This window comes from Suricata suricatta, chromosome 7, assembly GCF_006229205.1.
Source record: "Suricata suricatta isolate VVHF042 chromosome 7, meerkat_22Aug2017_6uvM2_HiC, whole genome shotgun sequence".
Classification (NCBI taxonomy): Eukaryota; Metazoa; Chordata; class Mammalia; order Carnivora; family Herpestidae; genus Suricata; species Suricata suricatta.
The window spans coordinates 90,681,358-90,698,922 of record NC_043706.1 but is presented as its reverse complement, the minus strand read 5'-3'; the positions used below and the strand labels follow the sequence as shown (position 1 = coordinate 90,698,922).

At 45.5% G+C, this 17,565-nt stretch overlaps 1 protein-coding gene across 1 annotated transcript in view; it reads left to right on the top strand.

The window, feature by feature from the left end:
* PREP (prolyl endopeptidase) overlaps positions 1 to 10,140 on the top strand; it is a 120,082-nt gene extending 109,942 nt beyond the window's left edge. Inside the window, exons 12-15 of the mRNA XM_029945298.1 lie at positions 208 to 302; positions 3,012 to 3,143; positions 6,497 to 6,653; positions 9,397 to 10,140. Coding sequence (XP_029801158.1) covers positions 208 to 302; positions 3,012 to 3,143; positions 6,497 to 6,653; positions 9,397 to 9,691 — 679 coding nt within the window. The 3' untranslated portion in view covers positions 9,692 to 10,140. The remainder of the gene's footprint in view (positions 1 to 207; positions 303 to 3,011; positions 3,144 to 6,496; positions 6,654 to 9,396) is intronic.
* The last annotated feature ends 7,425 nt before the right edge of the window (positions 10,141 to 17,565 follow it).

Below are 17,565 nucleotides of genomic sequence, written 5' to 3'. Positions count from 1 at the left end.
GAATGCTTGTGAAAATGTACGAACTTTGCAGTTAAACATTATTTTTCACTTTAATCAAATAATATAAAAGTAGGAATCTGCTATTTCAGTATATTACATATGGAATGTCTTCAGGGAACCTTTTTTTTTTTTTTTCTGCTGGAGGGAGACAACGAGGTCCTTACCCCGGCAGTTAACAAAAGGTTAACTGTTTGTTCCGTTTCTCAGCGTGTCCCGGCTCATCTTCGTGAGACACATGGGCGGCGTCCTCGCAGTGGCCAACATCAGAGGCGGCGGCGAATACGGAGAGACGTGGCATAAAGGTGAAGTGTTTTCTCTATAGAAACAGACCGGGCCTAGCGAAAGCTACGTCCGAGTGAGCTGACAGGGTCAGGAGCAGAACAGTGTTGTGGCTAGACAAGGGGAAAATAAGGCTATTTTCAGACATGTTGCAGGCACCATTGTCCCTCTAAAAATTCCATTTTTTCACATTTTGTTTTCCTTTGTAATCTATTTTAATTTAATGAAGTATGTATTTTTCAGAAGCATTCCGTATAGACCATAATCAGAATTGGGTTTTTTTGTTTTGTTTTTAAGCAAGGCACTGGGTACATTTTTATCTATCACTGTCAGAAGGGAGTCTGCAGGGCACTTTTTGGTATTTATTCTGTCTCTTCTTAGTAAATGCCAGGCTGGGTGGTTAGCATTATTTGGCTATCTCAAAAATAGGCCATTTTCTCTTGAAAGAAAAGCAATCTAAAATAGAGCTTCCTGGGCATTTCTTTCCTTGTTTTCTCTGATTTTCCCATGCTTGCTGAGATGTAACGTCCTCTTAGCCTTGCTGCCGTGGCTCCATCCTGGGCAGGTTGAAGACCCAGGAGCTCCATCCTCTTTCCTTTCTGGTTTCAGTGATTCAGGCTCAGCTCTCTGGGCTCCTGAAGCGTGTATGCCAGTTGGTTGAGAATGCTGCTTCTGTACTTCGCTTCATTCTCCAGACTGCGATCATTTTTTAAAGCCCTAACTCTTCCTTGTTGTTACATACAGAGTGCATCCTTTCTTCCAGCCTTTTGTGTATGTAGAATTCACAGTTCATTCTCATGTGTCCACCCGCATGGCCCCAGGCTTCTCCGTCTCTCATCCTCGGCCATCGGCCATCGTTTATGAGAAGGCCGGCTGGGACAGAGGTGGCCGCCGGCACTCGGGGTTGGTCAGCAGCCCCAGGTGACAGGGACCTTCTCCCGCAGTAGGAACAGATCTCTGTATATCTACTTCTTCCCAAAGTTGAGGCCTTTTCTGCTTCAAATCCAGTCCGCAAAGAGGGGGAAAGATCTGTAAAGAGATTTTTCATAAGTACCTGTTAGATGTCAAGATGTAGGAAAGACCAGGCCTAACGGCCTGAACATGCAGCAAGCACCTCAGGGGCCGACATCAGATAAACTATTAGAGCATCTTAGCAAGAGTATTTCTCATTAACAAATGGGCTCCGGGCCTGCCTGCCATCCTTAGGTCAGCTGCTCCCGTGTGTCATCCCCAAAGACTTGTATCAATAGTCATTGTATAATTTTGACCCTGACCTGATATTAGCGTTTAATTACATTAAAATCATACTGTGATAGTAAGAGATGATGGACCAAATAAGAAATCTCTACCTACCATATGTTTTATTTGTATCCCAAATCCATATGGTAGGTCTGGACTTCCTGAAGTACCTGATTTACTAGTTAAAACGTGTGGCGTACGCACTCACACCCCTCCATGGACTCCTGGTCCTGCGGGCCCCTCCGGAGAACCCAGATTCTTCCCCATAAAACCCATCTGGTTGTCAGGTGTCTACCATGCTATGTAGGATAGACACGGTGCTCTTTCTCATTTCTGTATTAATTAGAACCAACTTACTGTGCAAAAGCCCTGAGTAGGGTTTGGAGCTTGAGTGAGGCTAACAGTAGACTATCTGTGTTTAAACTGATTCATTAGGCAAAGGGCCAGAAATGGACTTTTCTAGTTAGATCCCAGTATATTGAACATTGATATATCTAAATTCCATTCTGTTTATGTATGGGGTTTAAAATTTAGTTCTCTTTAGAAAATACTCATAGACCCAAAATGATACTATTTCTGGAAACTAAGTAATGCTAGCTGTTGTAATTCAGTGATAATTACTTACTAAAATTTTAATAACATTTGTTTTGATAAACATAAAACATTTCTTCGGTAGCACTGCTTCATCTTTAATTGAATTTCTTGAGAAGCGGTTAATCTCAGATATCTAATTAGAGCCATGTCTGCTTCTTGTTCATAATAGGCAGTTATTTCAGACATCTGTTCCTTTGAGGGTGCGCCTTTGACTTTTGGCCTTTACTTTTAGATATTCCAAGACTTTACAAATGTTCCTCTTTTTACGTAATTTGGATGGTTGTATACATTGGAGGACTTGTAGATGAGAAAATCCATAATTTCCAGGGAGGTGTCTGAGATCTTCATTTCAAGAACTGAGGAACTGTAATAGGCCGCTCTCTGCAGCACCACCTCCCCTGCTTACATTCCTTAAATGGAAGAACTTCTTTCTCATCACTATGGTTTCAATCTCCTGCAAAGGGAGGGCTGAGAAGCACACCTGTGCAGAGGTCTGGTGTCGTCCGGGCGGGGAGGCACACACAGCCCCGCCTTGTTCGCTAGGTGGGGCTCAGGAAAGGGTTGAACATAGCTCAAGGCTAAATGCAGCTTCTCCAAAACCTAGGTTCATTCTGATTACATGCTTCCATACTTTAGTCCTCATGGCTCTCTGACATAACAGATCATCTCTTCTCTTTGGAGGCACTGCCGTTGTACCTAGAAAAATACAAGCCCACCATATGGCGTGGTGACTGTGGTATTGATGGATTCCCGTGATGTATATTCTCTATGTGGTGTCAGCCGATTGTGTTTAAGTGATCGATAGTTGAAACTCTGCCCTATAATTTGAATTCCATTTAGGTTAAAAATTTTTTTTAATGTTTTGTTTCTTAACCATCTTTCACCTTGGCACATTGCAGGTGGTATCTTGGCAAACAAGCAAAACTGCTTTGATGACTTTCAGCATGCTGCAGAATATCTCATCAAGGAAGGTTACACGTCTCCCAAGAGGCTTACTATTAATGGAGGTTCAAACGGAGGCCTCTTAGTGGGTGAGAACTGGACTTCATCGCACTTACGAGTTAGCACTCTGGGGGTTTTCAGATAACACTGTCTGTAGACAGCTCTTGATTTGCTTTGGCTCATGGAGAGTAGCAGTGGTCCAAAGAAAGCAAAACCCATCTGTATTAAGGCACCTGATAAATGACGCATAAAGACCCAGCTAAGGGGCACCTGGGGGACTCAGTTAAGTGTCTGACTTTGGCCTCAAGTTATGATCTCATGATTCATGGGTTCGAGCCCCAGATTCTGTGCTTCCTGTTTCTCTGTCCCTCCACAACTTGCGCGCTCTCTCAAAAATATAAAAAAAAAAAAAAATGATGCAGCTGAACCCATCTGACACAGACTTGATTCATGATAGCCTGGAAAGCTGTTCCACCTGTCTACCCTGAGCTCTTCTGGGCCGCACACTGGCTAGAAACCCGTGGGTCCACGCGGGGAGGGGTCCCAGAGTTCAGCCAGCACAGAACAGAGCCTGATAACCCCTGTGGTTGTGCTACTCAGAACTTGCGTGATCATCACGAAACATTTGTTGAGCACCGTGCTGTGGGCGCAGCGAGAGGAAAGATGGAGGGAAATGAGGTGGCGCACAGATGGGTGCTCAGGGTAACAGCAGTGAGAGAGTTCTGGATGCTCCTTCAACCTGTAAGTGGCACTGCCTCGAAGTACCTCGTCCTCATTTCTGGCCATTAAATTTCACTTTGTAATGAACATTTATGGGCTTTGCTGCTAGGGTCCTACGTCCAGTGTCATTCAGATATGATGACCATTGTACCAGTATAGGCTGGACTTACAGGCTCAACTTAAAACACGTGAAAATGCATGATTTTGGAAGGGGTTTCAAGGAGGACAGCACATTCACTCAGCTTCCTTATCCTTGAAATGTAGGGACTCATTGCGAAACCTGAATCCCTGTTTTTACTCTTTACCCCAATAGAATATAGTCATGTAAAAAAGTTTTCCCACATAGGTAAAAATAGATGTCCAAAGTTATTTGTTCAAAATTTAGAAAGGACATGGATACAGTTGTTTCAAAACAAAACAAAACAGACACCACCTCTGCCCCCACGGAACTTCCGTTCTAGCAGAGGAGGAAGACCACACCAAAGGCCTTGGGGCTGGCAAGGGCTCAGAGTGTTCTAGAGACAGTGGAGAGGCCCATGCCAGTAGCTGGGCATGGTGAGTGAGGGACAGTGGCAAGAGGCGAAAGCAAGCAGGACCCCATAGCCAGTGTAGAGGACACGGTTTACTCTGAAATAAGAAGCCTTTGGGGGAGTGTCATAATTTGACTTATTTTGGAATGGGATTAGACTGATGGGGAGGCAAGGGCAGAACAGCGGGAGGCCAGGGAGGAGGCCTCCATCCTGTGAGACACAGTGGTGGCTTGGCCCTGGCGTGGGGGGGGGGGGGGGGGGGGGGGGGGGGGGGGGGGGGGGGGGGGGGGGGGGGGGGGGGGGGGGGGGGGAGTAGTGAGAAGGGGTCAGATTCTGGGTGTGTCCTGAATGTGCATGTGGATTATATGTCATGGTAAAGAATTAAGGGCAAAGCTAAGATTTAATAAGAAGAGATCTTGAAAATACCATCTGATTCCAATAGTGGGAGAATTATTCTATAATTTACTGTTTTATCCAATAACTCCTTTATCTTTTCAGTTTGATATTCAGGAATTGGTTTATGTCTGTTGGCAAACCTGGTCCCATGAGGAACTTTCAGATTTGGATTTCCCTTTATTGGTGTGTTGAATGGTTATTTAAAAGGGGCTTTTAAAAAGCCCCTCTCACTGAGTGAGAGAATCAGGGTCTCCCAGGATAGGACTCAGGATCTGATATTATGAGTAAGCACTGAAATCAGAATTAGGTGCAAACTAGGTTTTTTGCCAGAGGCAAGAATAGCCCAGATTGCCTTGACTGACTCTTCGTGTGAGCCTTGATGTGACTTCCCTCCGAAGCCCAACTGCTTTATGCGGAGTTAGGTGCCCCTACACCCCACCTCCAAAGCCCCCGAACTTGCCCATACTGGAATTGCTTGTTCACTTCTCCTTCCCACTAAAACATTCACTGATATATCTCCAGTTTGGCAGATGTTCAATAAATATTCGTCAAACTATCAAAACAAAGAAATACATTTCTGTAACTTAAGTATACAAAAGAAGAATATTTTTAAAACAGTACATGAATGTGTGCCCAATATTCATCAGAGCCCATGCTGGGTTTCAGCCCTACCTTTGGCTGTATGAACAGCTTCTACTCACGACACTTCCCACACCAAATATGTGGGGTTTTTCCCCAACATCAGCCCATTCTCCAACTCTCCGGACACCCACCGGACGTCCTCCAATTCAGTTCAGTTCTGATACTGCCCAGAGTTAGCAGAGATGCCCCAGGGCAAGGGCTTCGACTCACAAGACTGCCTCCACCCCAGGCCCCAATTCCAAGTCCTGGGCCTCTTCCATGACCACCTCCTCTGGTTGAAGAATCTGCCAGAATAGTTCATAGACCTGAGGAGCAGTAAGATATAAGAGCTGCACAGAGTAAGGGATGGGGGAGAGCAGCGCTTACAGACCTTCCCTGCCCTCCCTAGAAGGTCACCCATCCAGTCTTCAGTGTGCTCACCAACCTGGAAGCTCTTTAAACTCCGTGGTTTAGGGGTTTTATGAAGGTTCTATGATGCAGGCATGATAGATTAACTCACTAGCCATTACTGACTCCATTTTCAGCCCCTCCCCAGGTGTCAGGGGTGGGGATTAAAGATCCACCTCTCCAATCACATGGTTGGCTTTTCTGGCCACCAGGAGCCACCAAGAGTCACCTCTTTAGCATAAACTCAGGTATGGTTGAAAGGGGCCATTATCTCTCACCTCTATCACTCAGGAAATCCCGAGGGTTTTAGGAGTCCTGTGCCAGGGCCTCGGGCACTGACTGAATACGTATTTCTTATTATGCCACAGTATCACAGGCTACTTTTGAGATCCTGAACAAGTTTTCTCTGTGGGGGAAAAAAAAAAAAAAAAAAATATATATATATATATATATATAGGACAGGGAGCGGAAGACACAGGTTTTCCAGGAAGTCCTTGAGTTTTTCCAAATAACACTCTCCTGTTGAGAGTCACAAGATTCACTTTGGGGAGTGAAGCTCTATTCCTGGTCAGAAGACCCTACCCCTCAGATATAGTGAAAGGAGGGTGAAAAGCTTGTGGCCATTAGGCAGGGGATCTAGATGGTTTCTTTCTGTGCTCTGGGGGAAAAAATAACCATGGTTCTGAGAGTGTTGAAACAGTTGTTTTTAGTTTATTTAGATGTTTAATGGTAGATTGCCTCCCTTTTCTGTCTGTCTTGGTTTTCAGCTGCTTGTGCAAATCAGCGTCCTGACCTCTTCGGTTGTGTTATTGCCCAAGTTGGAGTAATGGACATGCTGAAGTTCCATAAATATACCATCGGTCACGCCTGGACCACCGATTATGGGTGCTCAGACAGCAAACAACACTTTGAATGGCTTATCAAGTAAGGTTTGAATTATATTGATGTGTGTTGCTAACAATGTGGTATCATACTATGGAGCACAGTCAAAAGGATAAGTGTTTGACTCTTTGTCCTATTCAGTGTCTCATATTCGCATATAATTTACTGCAAAATAGGGAAAGTAATGGGAATACCTATGTGTCTTCCTTGTTTTGATCTTTAATGAAAACAACAAACTACGAAGATGTGACAGGCTGACTTAGAAGTCCCCCACCCTGACCCAGGATTCCTGGTTTCTTCAATCAGACACTAATCTGAATGTTGCTGTGAAGGGACTTTGCAGATTAAGTTAAGGTTGCCAGTCAGCTGACCTTAAAATAAGGAGACACCCATGGCTTCCTGAAGTGGACCCAGTCTGTGACTAACCCTTAAAGGCAGAGCACTTTCTCTGGCTGGAGTCAGGCAATGCAGCAGAAAGGGAGTCAGATTGGAATCACGAGGAGGACTAGATCTGCCATTGCCGGCTTCGAAGATGGAGGAAGGGGGCTGTGGGAGCTGAGAACGGTCCCTAGCCATCATTCATTCAGTCATCAAGGAATTAGAGACCTCAGTCCGATAACCACATGGGAACTGAATTTTTCTTCCCAGAATTTCCTGATAAGAGCCCAGACAGCCGACACCTTGATTTCAGCCCTTAAAGCCAGAGCAGAGAAGCCAGCTGGGCCAGCCCAGACATCCGACAGAACAGTGACAATCTGTGTCGGGGGCACCTGGGTGGCTCAGTCAGTTGAGCATCCAGCTCAGGTCAGAATCCCTGGGGCACGGGAGCGAGCCCTGTGCGTCGGGCTCTTCACTGAGCAGGGAGCCTGTAGGGGACTCTCTCTTAGAGATAACTGTGTTGTTTTAGAAGCTGCCAGACTTGTGGGAATTTGTTACCATAGCAGTCACAAACTAATAGGAAAAGGTGTCATCACACTTTATATGTGGAATTTTTAAAGAAGGAAATTAAACTTACTTTCTTCTCTCAGCATAACCATATATATTTGAAACTACAAATCCTAGTATTAACCACTTTAGCAAGAACAGCGAGAAAATGGCAGACATTAAGCTACATTCTTTTCATCTCCCACATGTAGGGGTTTGGGGACCGTTATCAGCAGTAGTTAGGACTTGCCCTTGGGATGTGCAAGAACTCTGCGTCCCCTCTCCCAGCCTTCTCAGTCAACTTTAAATTTCAAAACAATAATTTCTCCAAACTTTTTCTTTCAGTGCCTTTTGTGGCCAGCTCCTCACTTACAGATTCAGCTAAAATGACTAATGTTTTTACATTGAACACTTTTAAACACAGATAACCTCATTGACAAATACCAGTAAAAGCTGAATGTTAAAGCAGCTCTAGTTCAAATTAAAGAAAATACGCACGTAGGGAGAGAAGTCCCATCCAAACTCAGTTGAAAATACAGATTGAATTGTGTATCAAAGGCCACAAAATAGTCAGTGGAACCTACTACTTCTAAAATTAATTTGGGAGCAACGGAAGTTGTAAGCATCTCTTTTTCTCTCAAGATGTCTGGAATAGCCCGACTTTAGACTTTACTTCTCCAGCCGGCACTCCCGGGGCTGCCGTTTCCTCATACCTGCTGTTCCACGTGAGGGGAGAGCTAAGCCCTGCACAGTCAGGCCAAGCTGGGGGCGGGGGGCTTACCGGGAGCTGCCCACACCCTGCAGCGTGCCCCACGCAGCACTGGCCGGAGATTAAAGGGGGTCTCTCCAATGAAGGAGCTGGGTTTCCATGTTTGGGAACTTCTCCAATCTCAAACCACCGTAAGTGTGGTATGTATGTGAATCTCACGGGTAGGTTGGTATTCTGAATAGGCAGAGTTTTCCAAACCTTTTTCCCTAAGAACTAACCCTTATCTGGAGGGCTGGGGTTGATCCAAGAACACTCTGAAATGAATCGGAAAACTGAGCCATTGCCACCCCGTCTTGCTGTCGGGAGGCTCACTCCAGAACTTTTCAGTCTTGATAATGGTTCAGTGAGCAGAAATTTTACTGTTTTTGACTATTTACTCTCCAAACTAAAACTCTGCTCACCTAACTACTATCAATTACTGTTTACTTTGGCCACACTTTTATCCTTCAGACCCTTTTGTTAACTTATCTGGAAGGCTGCACTTCAGAAGGCGCCTCCTCTCTGCTCCTCCAGCGTCGGCCCAAGGCTGTTTCTGTCTGCCGGACCATGAGAGCCGGCAAGAGGCCCAGAGAGGACCCATGTTCTTCCTAGGACTGCCACGCTGAGCCTGGAATAATAGAAGTTTTATAGATATTAGAGTGGCAAAAAGCTGTAACTTTGAATTTTGAGCTTTCCAACATAAGAAAGGCTTGCAACCTATTATGTCCACAATCAGTGGTTTAAAGTCAGTCTGCTTTGTAGCCGTGGAAAAGTCTAAAGAGCATGGGAATCAAGACCGTAAGTGTGCATCTACAGTTAGGGTCATTTCAGCAGCCCCGTGAGCTTTTTGTTTTTCAAACAGTCTTCCAAAGCGTGAGCCAAATATACGACACCGCTCCCCCGCTTCCAACAGCGCAGCCAGTCAGGGCCCCGCTGACTGTGTGAGCAGGGTCTGCGGCGGTGCCCGTGTGCCAGGTCGCTGCACCGGCGCTGCAGACGTGAGGCTGGCCCTCTGCCTCGCTTGCCAGGCCCACCAGCCCTCCCCGAGGAGCCTAGCGAACCCACAACTTTCCTTTTGATATCTTGCCCCACGAAACTGCCTCTGCCTTTCAGATATTCTCCGTTGCATAACGTGAAGCTACCAGAGGCAGACGACATCCAGTACCCATCCATGCTTCTCCTCACCGCCGACCACGACGACCGCGTGGTCCCACTCCACTCCCTGAAGTTCATCGCCACCCTTCAGTACATCGTGGGCCGTAGCCAGAAGCAGAGCAACCCCCTGCTCATCCACGTGGACACCAAGGCAGGCCACGGGGCCGGGAAGCCCACAGCCAAAGTGATAGAAGAGGTCTCAGATATGTTTGCATTCATAGCACGGTGCCTGAACATCGACTGGATTCAGTAAACGGAACCTCCCTCTCCCTCCTGACAGCCGCAGAAAACCTCAAGGGCTTTCACACCATTAACCCGGAGAGACCACTGGGCATCGTGCTTCCCCCCGTGGACACTGTTCCCGCGCTCACAGACTACAGTTGAACAGAACTGTTGCGGGAATTTTATCTTTTTTAGGCTTCTCCTTTTTAGCAAGCCCTTGGCGTTTCTTTTTCCACCCTGTGCAGGCACATGTTTTAAAAAAAAAAATTAAAAAGGCATGTTTGGATAAATAGCTAAATGGCAGCCAACAGGTCATAAATAATAGATTCCTGAATCCAGAGCGGTAGTCGGGCACACTTCATATAGAGCACTCGGTGAGATGTGCTTCTGTAACCGTAACCAATATAGCTTTAAATGTGAGAGCTGTTCTCATGACAAAGACTTCTTTGCCACAATAATAAATGTTATTTAAGAACAGGAGGCTTTATTTCTGGTTCCTTTGTGTTGAGGGGCACTCATTCTGGATCATATCACTTTTCTGTTGCAAAAGGAGTTCGCCTTTCCGCCCAACTTAGTTCCCGAACAAGGAAGTCCTGGGCGGTTAGCCCCGAGAAGAGGCCGAGCGCCTCCAGGCCAGCTCCCTGGCGCACGGGATGAGGCCGCTGGAGGCGAGCTCGCTGCCCTCGGTACTAACCACTCGGTCAGCCGACCACCGGAGCCAGGGCTGTTTTTGCTTTGGACTCCTCCTCCTAAAAATCAGCAGACCGGAGCTTCAGATTATTGACCTGTTTGTCTTTCAGTTTGGTTACAAAGTATCCTGGACATCTGAGCACCTAACATATAAAACTAAAAGATCATCTGAGTGATCTGTCCAGACACATTTATCCGAACTTACCTTAAAATCAGAAATTTCAGCATTTCCCAAGCCGTTTTCCCCACAACAGACCACTTCTTACAGACAGTCATACTTAACAGTTTCGGTCCCTCATCCTGCCACCCCGGTCTTTAAAAGGAGGATATAGCATTGTTCATAACATTTCAAGGCATTAATAGCTCATGAAACGCTGTTCCTTTGGGCACCAGTCTCGGAAATGCTGATCTAATTTATGAGAAGAAAACAGTTTCTTCTTGGTCTTGCTTCATCGGATGACAAAAGTAAAACCACGATCTACTTTGTAGGAAGTATCTTAACCTTAAAAAAGCTTAAAAGGTCACTTCACTGTTCCATTAACTTGTACTTTCCCAGAGAAGTCCTACTTTCCCATCATACATATTTGTGCTTTTCTTTAGAGCTCTGCCTCTCAAATTGAGGTCTGAAATTTGACACACAGTTTTCTGTCAAGTATCTATCATTACATAGCAAGCATAGCTGAAAGGAGGCTACTTTCCCATCGAGAATCGTGTTCTATCGGAGTTTCAGTAAGAACTGTATACAGTGCTGCTGCCATTGAACATATGATGCACTATAACCTCCCCCCTTCCCCCGAGATACAGCATGCGGCCCGCTGTCGGCGCCCGCAGAACTGGCATCACCTCCACCTACCGGGAGGGCTGCTGGCACTAGCTAACTGCCATGCAGCTGCTGACCAGCAGGGCAGGGGAAAATACACTTGCCTAGAGAAGCTAGGGGCAGCCTTTCTCTAAGACCAGATGGGTCATTTGAGGTGCGGACAACCGAGTTGTTCCCACTCAGTCCAGAGCATTTTCAGGTTGGCACAGAACCCAGCCCTACCTTCCCACTGAGGTCTCCGACTCACCAGTGGAAAGTGAAAATACAGCAGGTCGGGCCTCAGCTTCAGGAGAAGTCAGGCCCAGGTTCAAATCCCAACTCCCATTTTGTGAGCGGTAGTTATGAGAAATAAACAATATAGCACACTTATAAAAGTACCTACCAAAGAAGTGCTCTCTAATTGCAGGTTCTCTCCTAATTTTCACATCCAGATTTTAGTTGGATAACTGAGCCCACAAACTGTTCTTAAGGTTTTTTGAGAGAGATGGAGAGAGAGAGCATGCGAGCATGTGGGGGAGGGGCAGAGAATCCTAAGCAGGCTCCACGCTGATGGAAGAGAGTCTGAATGGGGTTCGAACTCACAAATTGAGATCACGACCTGAGCTGAAGTCAGATGTTTAACTGACTGAGCCACCAAGGCGCCCCTGAGGATACCTTTCTAAGCCTTAAACATGAGAAGTATCTGAGGTTGGCCCCTTCCAAATCTCAGGTGTCTCCCCTATTCGATGCCACCTTCTCATGTCCATGCTCTGCCCCAGTCTTACACTGAATCCACGGCGTTTTGGGGAAAAAGCTGTGCACACTGCACAGGAAGTCTAACCGCCTCCTCACAGGGCCTTGCTACACGCAACATAGAGCATCCGCTGCTTTTGTGAAATAGTCACATTTCTGATGCTTCGTGTGTGCACACCTGGAATAGTGCAAAACCTGGCAATCACTGTGTCCTAATACTCCCGTTAGAACTTAGGCAATTACACACAAATGGTGCTACTCACTGAAAAGATTAAATTTCACCTAAAAAAAAAAAAAAAAGCCTGTCACCAGCCTGTTTAATCAGACAGTTTCACTGGTCTTGGCGTTCCCCAGGATAGACCACATAGCCATTGCCCAGAAAGGCTACAAAGACTCAAAGATGAGTGAAGGACAGGGTTGAAAGCTGTGAGGGGTCCATAAAAAAGCAAAGATCGGACTGGCATGTGGTGGTCAGGCCAGTGAGAGGAGGGCTGAGGCCAGTGAATAAGGAATATTAAGCCATAAGCTCCATCCATTCATTCTATGGCCCAGAGGTGCAAAGAAAAAAAGTCCTGCCGTCATGAAGTTGACCCTCTAGACGGAGAAGACAGATAATTATTCTGCTAAGTCCCCTGTCCCCACCCCCAAGCCCCAACACTCTCCTCAAGCAACATTACAAGCCATTTGCTACCTTTACCCCCATTCGCCAAAGGCCCAAGTTCCCCAGCCAGGAAGTGACCAGGCAGGGCAGAAACCCTGGCAGCTGGCCCCTGGAGTCTGCACTCTTACCCACTGTTGTAGCAATAAGATCATAGAGGGTTCCTGAACTTACCTCCTCCCACAGATGCACTGAATCTACACTTACTTACATACAGAATAGCGTCCTCTAAAAGAAGCTATTCCTACACATTGGGATGTGGGAAACACACATTCCTGAGCTATTCCTATGACTTGGGCAAATGAAAAAAACCCACCTCAAAACGGACAGACAGGCTGAGACATAGTCTTACCTTAACCACCCCCACAGCCAGCCTAGGCACCCATATTCAGGCGGGAACTCGAAACTCAGAGCTCCCTGAGGAGTGAAAGGTCTGGACCCCACTTCTGGCTCCCCAACTTTTAAGACCTGCCCCTAAGAGATGAGCCCCCAAAACATCTAGCTTTGACAGCCAATGGCGTTTGTGGCCATGAGACCCAGAGGATATAGCAAAATGAGAAGTATTTTTGTTCTCTGTTATCTACTCACATTTTTTATTTGAAAGATGAAAAGTCCATGAGAATATAGAAAATTCTAATAAGTTTTAAGATCTACTCTTTGGGGCACCTGGGTGGCTCAGTCGGTTAAGTACCCAACTTCAGCTCAGGTCATGATCTTGCAGTTCGTGTGTTCAAGCCCCTCATCAGGCTTTGTGCTGACAGCTCAGAGCCTGGAGCCTGCTTCTGATTCTCTGTCTCCCTCTTTCTCTGACCATCCCCCACTCACACTCTGTGTCTCTCTCAAAAATAAATAAACTTTAAAAAAAAAAAATCTAACTCTCTTAGCAACTTTCAAAATGTACGGCATAGTGCTATTAACTATACCCTCCATGCTGGACATGACATCCTCAAAACTTTTGGAAGTTTACCCCTTATGATTCCTTCACCCATTTCACCCACCCAAGAAGCAGTTCTTAAAGGGCTCATGCAGACTGCCCTGGCTACCCACAGAGCTCAGCAGAGAGGAAGTCAACTGAAAAGTGCCCAGTCTTCCTGTGAAAGATACCTGTGTGCTTATCTTAAAGATTTGTCCTGAGGGAGGGCAGGCTTCTAACTGAGCACACACATCAGCCTACTGAAATACGCTAAAGACCAGAGGCTGGTGGAAGCCATCTTCACACTCTCCTTCTGCCTCCCTCCAGGTCACCAGTATTTCCTGGAAAGGCACACATGCACACATCTGGTGCCCTCGATTTTACAGCTGCTGCCTAAAGGCAACCCTTCATCACACTGGGCTCTGGTGGCCAGTGGGACTTACATTTGTGGGTCTCACAGGACTGCAACAAATGGAGAAACAGTTCTTAACTAGGCCAGGGCAGTCTCCTCGCCAGGGCACAACACAGAGACAGCGGTCTGTGAAGGAGGCCTATTAGCTTATCTTCATCACTGTGGCCTGAGGGGCAAAGTTCTCATTAAAAACACATCTAAGGGCCAACTATAATCCCCTCTGGAGACCAGGGAGGCTGGCATGGATCTTCATCTTCCTCCCTCTGCCCTGCCCCATGTGGTCAGAGTTTGCAGCATTTGTGGCTAAGCCACATTCCTTGATAGCCTGGCTCTGGTGGCCAGGGGTGCTTGTGTTCTTATGTTAATGGCACAAGTGGCAAAGAAACAGTTCTTAAATGGCCATTACCCCACGGCTCAGCACAGAGGGAGCACACAGAAATGCCCATTTCCAGTCTTCCGCTGAAAAAGGAATATTTGCATATTGTAAAAGCTCCTGCCTGAGTGTCTGGCTTCCAGTCAGCCTGAACCTAGTGCTGACTGAGGTGCTCTCTCTCCATTAGGACAATGACAGATCTTGGTACACCCTCACCTACTGGTGAGGTGCTTGGATAATCACAAAGGGTTGGCAAACAACCAAGAGCTAGGGCAGGGTTGAACAGTAAGTTTCAATAATAAGGTAACATGAGGTCACCCCCTTCAAGAAGGAGAGAAGAGGCTAATTTAAATAATGAATAAAAACCCAACACAAAGAGTCAAAGAAAATAAAGAAACAAATTCTTTCCAAACAAAAAGACAAGACAAAACCTTAGAAAAAGCCCTCCACAAAACAGAAATAAGTAATGTACCTGAAAAAAAGTTCAAAGTAACTGTCATAAAGATGCTCACCATCCTTGGGAGATGAATGGATGAACACAGTGAGAACTCCAATAAAGAGACAGAAAATATAAGAACCAAACAGAAGTCACAGAACTGAAAAATACAATATCTGCCTTAAAATATACACTACATTTTTCAACAGCAGACTAGAAAAAGCAGAAGAAAGAATCAATGGAAGACAGGGTATGGTGGAACTCATCCAATCAGAGCAGCAAAAAGAAAAAAGAATGAAAAAGCTTAAAGGATTTATGGGACAAGATCAAACAGACCAACATTCACATAATAGGGTCCCAGAAGAAGAGAGAGAGAAAAGGGGACAGAACATTTATTTGAACAAATAATGGCTGAAAGCTTCCCCAACCTGGGAAAGGAAACTGACAGCAAGATCCAAAAAGCCCGGAAAGTTCTAAAAACATATATACCCAAAAAGATCCACACCAAGACAAGAATTAAAATGTTAAAAACAAGGAGGGAATATTAAAAGCAAAGAGAGAAAAACAACTTGTTCCATAAAAGGGAATGCCATAGGACTATGAGTATATTCTTCGGCAGAAATGTTGCCGGCCAGAAAGGAGCAACATCATATATTCAAAGTGCTGAAAGGAAGTGTCAACTAAGAGTACTCTACCCAGCAATGTTGTCCTTCAGAATTGAAGGAAATATCATTTTCCAGACAAGCAAAAGCTGAAAGAGTTCATCACTACTAGACCTGCCTTCCAAAAAATACTGAAAGGAAAGGAAAGGGTGCTAATTAGTGACAGCAATACATATGAAAGTATAAATCTCACTGGCAAAAGTAAATATATAATACAATTCAGAATAATCTACTGTAAAAATGGTGAGTTAGTTTATAAAGCTAGTATAAAAGTTAAAGACAAAAGTAATAAAAATAACCATAACTACAAAAAAAATGAATGGATACACAAGATAAAAAATGTAATACATGACATCAAAAGCAAACTGTGGAGTCAGAAGGAAGTAAAAAATGCAAAGCTTTAGAATGTGTTTGAACTAGTCATCATCAACTTAAAATGCTGTTATAAGTTGTTTTATGTAAGCCTCATGGTAATACAATGCAAAAACACATAGTAGATACATGAAAAAGAAGGAGAAAGAAATTTAAGCATACCACTACAGAAAATCACCAAGTCACCAAGGAAGAGAACAAGAGAAGAATAAAGAATTTTGAAAACAGTTAACAAAATGGAATAAGTACATACCTGTTGATCTACTTTAAATGTAAATGGACTAAATTCTCCAATCAAAAGACACAGCGTGACTAAATGGATAAAAAAAACATGACCCTCTAGAATTCCAGCCCAAGATGGTGATGTAGGCAGACACTGAACTCACTTCCTCCATGGAACACAACAAATTATACATATTTATAGAGCAATTCTTCCTAAGAAGAACCTAGGCCAACTGAACAGCTCTGCACAACAAAAGATGGAGTAGCAAAAGAGAAAAGCAAGAGATGATAGCACAGGATCCCTCTACCACTGATGCTGCAAACAATCGTAGGGAGGGATGGGAGCAGATTTATCTCCCCTTAGGCACAAAACAAAAACAAAAACAAAAACAAAAACAAAACAAAACTTCAGATTAAAAGAATAACTAGCATATAAAAGAACCAGCCTTAGAATTCTGCCCAACAGTGAGAGAGCTGTTGGAACCATGTCTGGGTGAGAGGAACTGCTGGATATAGTCTATACTCTCCCTCCACCTTGAAAGCACAGACCAGGGTACAGTCCAGGCATCCTAACCAGCCTGCCTGTCAGTGAGCCCCAGGCTTCTAGCCCACCTCAGCCTTCCCATTCCACCAAAGTGGCCACAGGGCCCGGAAAGCCCTGGTTAGGAATTATTATAGCACCAACTTTTGTACCAAGGTGACGCAGGGGCCGAGCACTCTGGAACACTCCAGGCCCACACCAGGTGGAATTCAGACAGCTTGCCAGAGCACCTTCAATGCAGAGAACTCCAGTATCTTCTGGCTGCCATCTCCTTCAAATCCAGCTACCCCACCAGGGTGCTTCCTGCATAAAGAGCACTTGGAATTCCCTGCCTGTGTCTATCTCCGTTCTAGCCACCCCACCAGGGCACTCTCTGTGCAGAGTGCCCCAGAACAATCCCACTCATGTCAGCCTTTGATTCAGTCACCTGGCCAAGGCATCCCCTGTGCTGAGGACCCCAGAACACCCTACATTGCCTCCACTTGGCTTCAGCTCTCCTGCCAGGGCACATTGGCCCAAGGCACAATTCTGGACCATGCAACTTTAGCTTCATCTATCCTGTCAGGTTGCCCCCTGCATGGAATACCTAGCCTATACCCCACCTTGGCTGCATGGAGGACCCTCAAGCCTATATCCCACCTTGGCTAGAGCCCCTGCTCCAGGGCATCTTCTGTGCAAAGAATCCTGGAAACATGTTTATACCCACTTTAGCTTCAGCTATGCTGCAAAGGTGCCCTCTGTGCATAGAACCCTGGGACCCTCAGCTTGCCTCCATTTCAACTTCAGCTGTCCTACCAGGATGCCTACTGCACAGAGAGCCCCAAGACCCCTGGCCCACACCAGCCACAGCTCCAGAAAGCCAGCAAAAGTCACCAAGCACACACAGTCTATATAGGGGATGACCATACACAAGACCATTCCTTCAAGTTTAGGAGAAGCAGCTGTTCTACCAATCTATAGAAATAAAAAGAGAAAGTCAAGCAACATGGAAAGACAGGGGAATACGCTCCAAAAGAATAAGATAAAACCTCAGAAAAATAACTAAATGAAATGGAAATAAGCAATATGCCTGAT